Source organism: Lepeophtheirus salmonis, chromosome 3 (genome assembly GCF_016086655.4).
Source record: "Lepeophtheirus salmonis chromosome 3, UVic_Lsal_1.4, whole genome shotgun sequence".
NCBI lineage: Eukaryota > Metazoa > Arthropoda > Copepoda > Siphonostomatoida > Caligidae > Lepeophtheirus > Lepeophtheirus salmonis.
In genome coordinates this window covers 23,275,429-23,280,400 of record NC_052133.2, presented here as the reverse complement: position 1 = coordinate 23,280,400, position 4,972 = coordinate 23,275,429, and the positions used below count along the sequence as shown (strand labels likewise).

The 4,972-nt window shown below is 31.6% G+C and overlaps 1 protein-coding gene across 1 annotated transcript; it reads left to right on the top strand.

Annotated features, from left to right (window-relative positions):
• The first annotated feature begins 1,716 nt into the window (after positions 1–1,716).
• hh (hedgehog signaling protein) lies at positions 1,717–3,962 on the top strand. The gene is made up of 3 exons (XM_040708762.2): positions 1,717–2,367; positions 2,444–2,705; positions 2,985–3,962. The coding sequence occupies exons 1-3, from the start codon at positions 2,068–2,070 to the stop codon at positions 3,617–3,619; spliced, it is 1,197 nt and encodes a 398-aa protein (XP_040564696.1). The 5' UTR covers positions 1,717–2,067; the 3' UTR covers positions 3,620–3,962.
• The last annotated feature ends 1,010 nt before the right edge of the window (positions 3,963–4,972 follow it).

Below are 4,972 nucleotides of genomic sequence, written 5' to 3'. Positions count from 1 at the left end.
TCCTCTTTGGCTGCAACCATAGATAGTTAGTGATAAAAACCAAATTAATACATTTATGCGTTATTTTAACTGACACACAATCTCTCCTCGCAGTGTATTTATTAATTATATTTATATGTACATTTATATTGTTATAGCGATTTGAGTCCTTAATTCTATCATCAATTAAAATGCTTATTTTATAAATTTGCTAAGAATATAATCAAGGGAATGAATAATAATGTAATTCTTATACATAAATATATGTTCGTCTAGAAAAACAAAGCCTTTATAAGACTCTTTTAAAACTACCCAAAAAGTCTCAACTCTCCAGAACACTTGTATCCATCTACATTAATATTGTGACTTGATTCAAAAGAAAACCCACGTTTATCAGATAATTATTTGTACATAGTTTTTTTCTAAGGCGACATTTTTTTGTTTTGCAAAGTGGATCTAAGATTGATTAAAATACCTCCATAGTAGCAAGAAAAAACTCCAACTTTGATGACTTGAAGTGAAAAGGCTTGCAAATCCCTTTATATTCAGACTTGACTTGGACTTGTAAAAAAAAAAAAAATGACTCATGAACAGCTCTGGAACCAAACCCCTATTTATGAAATTAACGAATTATAATTGAATTTTCTTTTTATTATTTGTCAATTCATAACCTTCAAATATTTGTATTTATATATGTAGAAAAAATAGTCACCATTTTGTAAACAAGAATGGAAATATATTATAGAGGGCGAATAAATAGATACATACAAAAGAATGTTGGTGTTTCTGGTTAGGAAACACACCAATTACATGGATATGTACATATATATATATATATATATGTTGATGGTTGATAATAGCTCACAATTGTGTATGAATGTTGTGATATATTATATGAAGGACCACCCACACAGGTGCTCTCTATCGGTTTTGGAGGATGATCACTTTGTACAAAAATAAAAAGACAAGGAAAAGATGACAATTCCAACTTTTTAAAAGTTATTTAAATGAAATGAAAGAGCATTATCATTAAACAAATGAAGAAAAAAAATATAAATAGATAAACATTCATCATCATTCCAATGCATCAGAGTCTGTCATTAAAATGCCTCAGTGAACTTCTTACCGAGTGATTTGTTTGTTAAAGGCCCTTTCAGTATACTTACTATAATGTACCTACAAACATGGTACATATATAAATATATCAGTTAACCTACTTCAATGGCCTAATTAATCATATGTAATTAGGGATTGAATATAAGATGTGCTTAAAATAAGGATCCCACGACTTTGAAAAAAAAATATAATAAATTTTTGTCAATCGTAAATGCTTTTTTTTTCTTCAAAAGACTTTTCTCCCCCCTTTAAGAATGGTTATATATATGTAATAAAACGTATGTCCAAAAAGATAAGTTTTGTTGTCACGTACAACATCCATTGTTTTTTTTTCAGGGATTCCTCATTTAAGGTGATTCCCATAGAGTTAATTTTTTTTCTTTTTCTTATAAGTTGTTTATTCTTTAAAAAAAAAAAGAATAAACATGAGTTCTTCAAGTCTTTAATTAATATTAATTAGGGAATTTTTGAGTAATTTTGAGCGTGTGTGTGTGTGTGCTAAGAGGGAAGGTGGTGGTTGATGATGGTGGGTGAACCATGGGAGCAAGGGGAAAAAGTGAAGAATTTATTTCCCCCAAACCTTCCGCACAATGTACCAAAAATGGAGCGTTTCACATTCTAGCAGTTTAACCTGAATCATCAACCCGAGAAGATCTTCAAAAAACCTTCTCCATATAGTATTAAATTTAATCATTGAAAAAAAGTTTTAGTAACTTTAGTTACTTCTCAACCATATCTCACTCAGTTCGGATACCGAAAAGTTATACATATATACATAAGAAAGCACCCATTAGCAGTAAGGTACAACCAAACGTTTTCTTCCTTCCAATAAGAATAATGAACCAGAAACATCAATTACTCTATTACACAATATAATTCCTCATTTCCAACGTGTTGTTTTGTGAATAAAAAAAAACAAAGCAGTGACATTAATTTATCTTCACATTGACCATTCCTCAAAAATCCATAAGCATGAAGGTCAATAATAACAGTTTGTTAACTATTCTTCTGCTCTCAACTCTCGCGAAACCTAGTAAAAGCTGTGGCCCTGGAAGGGGAGGCATACGACGAAGAGGTGCACGGAAGCTCACGCCCCTCGTTTACAAGCAGCATGTTCCTAATTTCAGTGAAATTAGTCTTGCAGCCTCTGGACTGAATAAAGAGGCTGTAGGACGCTCAAGTCCAGAGTTTCGACGACTTGTTCCTAATTATAATCCTGATATCTACTTTAAGGATGACGAAGAGACGGGAGCTGACCGGCTCATGACTCAGGTAAGGAACTGGCTGCTTGTCTACACATTTGTGTATCTTTCATAATATACTTACATATATATTTTTTTTTTTACAGCGCTGTAAGGAGAAGTTAAATACCCTTGCAATCAGTGTCATGAATCAATGGCCCGGCATTCGTTTAAGAGTAATTGAGGGCTGGGATGAAGATAAGCATCACTCACATCATTCCCTTCACTATGAGGGTCGTGCTCTGGATCTCACCACATCTGATCGTGATCGTCGGAAGTATGGACTCTTGGCTCGTCTTGCTGTGGAGTCTGGCTTTGACTGGGTCTATTATGAATCACGGGCACATATCCATGCCTCATGTAAAGATGGTGAGTATCAATGTTGTTTTTATCCGTGTACAATTTTTTAAAGAAAAGAAAAGCCGATGATTCATATGTAGTTTCAAGAAAAAAGGAAAAAAAAACCAAAAAAAAAAACAATAGAGTTTTGAGACTCCTTTATTTATTATTAAAAGTCAAAATGATCCGACAAGGTGTCCGAAAAAAAGAAAAGAAAAGAGAACTCCAACTGAGGAAGTCTCAAAATCATTTTTTCTTAGCTTTGTTTTTGCCATTGTTATCATTTTCTATGTTTTTCTTCTCTTATAGAATCAGCTAATCCAACGAAAAATGGCGGTGGCTGTTTCGAAGGTACTGGACTTGTTATGACAGATAAAGGAGAGAGAAAGGCTCTCAATTCCTTAGAAATTGGCGAATCTGTACTTTCAATCAATGCGAACGGAGACTTTGAATTCTCTCCCGTCATCATGTTCCTTCACAAAGACCCCAACGAGCTAAGAAAGTTCTTATTGATTTCAACCTCATCAGGACATTCTCTCAAAGTGACTCCGAGTCACCTTCTTATCAACTCTCTAGATTTAAACAGTGTGATATTTGCACACGACTTGAACATTGGAGATAATATTTTGATACAGACCTCAAGAGCCAATCTAGAGTACTCTACCATCACGGATATCTCTGTTGTGTACGAGAAAGGCGTCTTTGCACCTCTCACAAAGAATGGAAATATATTCGTTAATGGAGTTTTCGCGAGTTGCTATGCTGTTATTGACTCTCAGTCTTTGGCTCATTTTGCATTCATGCCCATGAGGGTAAAGTGGAATGTATTTCCCCGGGCCTGGGAAGAAATCGAGGAGTATCACTCTAATGGAATTCATCCCTATGCAGACTGGCTCTATCATTTAGCAGGCTATTTGATACCATGGAAGTTAGATACACCTTAAATACAATTCTTACTTTTTTTTTTGTTTGTTCATTTGAATGCCTCCAGATTTACACATAGACACTATATATTTGAGCTAACCGATTACTCTTCATTTAAACATACCTATATGTATCAGAATTATATATATATATATTATATAAATGTCCGGCTGTGATATATAACTTGATAAATCTTAACTATAATTTTTATTATCATAAATGATTTTATTATGAAATAGTATGTATTTGATTTGATATATGTAAATATAGATATAGATTTATAAAAAAAATTATATATGTTGTTTATAAAATTTTAATGAAATAAAATTTAAAAAACTATGATTTCACAAAAAGAAAAAAAAACTTCTTTACCTCATTATTTTTGACAAATTACGAAAATATATAATTTATGACAACCTCAAGAGACTAATGATAAAACTAATCTTATTTCCGGATCTATAAATATTTATGTAGATATATAATATATTTATCATTCAAAAATCTCTCACCTCATATTTTGCTTTAAAGTTATTCCATAAGGATGATTCAGCATCAAATATAAATAACTATAATGAATCATTGGCATTTTTATATCAAGGAATTACCATTTTTTCCTTATAATTAAAATGGTAACGCTCAAATTGGTAATTTCAGCGTATTTGAGAAATTTCTCTACGTACGAAATATTATACTCATACGTTTTCTATTAATCCTTAGACTTTAGGAATTAGGAATTTCAACCAATTTCTAAATATGTAATAGAAAAGGTATAATATATATTATTGGAAATGCCTTTAATCGAAATGATATTTACATAATACTAGAGGAGAATACATATTTGTGAAATTTCTAAGATACATTTAGAAATTTGTATACTATATAGTTGTTAAACTAACTTTGCATCTACAATATTGTATATATGTTGTCTGTCAGCATAAAATAACCTTGAACAAAAATCAGGAACAGGCGAATTTCGTATTTTTTTTTTACTTCATTTATACACCGGTCCTAAGAATAAATATGGACTGACACAACTCTAGTTATACCTCTGTATATTCAACTCAATCATAGGTAGATGGGAGAAGTTAAATTTTCTTTTCTTGTAAGTGCTATATGTTTTTCAAACAGCTAAATTCTAAATTCAATTTTTAGCCTATGGCACAATGAGTTCCCATTCAATCTCTCAATCTTTCTTACAAAAAAAAAAAGACCCGCCATTAACTGGTAGCAGGTCAATTACGTGTTATTTAATTTACTATTAGAAATGGCTTAATAAGACTTAATTTGCGTTCAACAAATTAACATTCGGGTCACTAATAAAACGCAAGGATAGACAAACTGATAACTAACAAATAAATAGGAAGTACATTTTC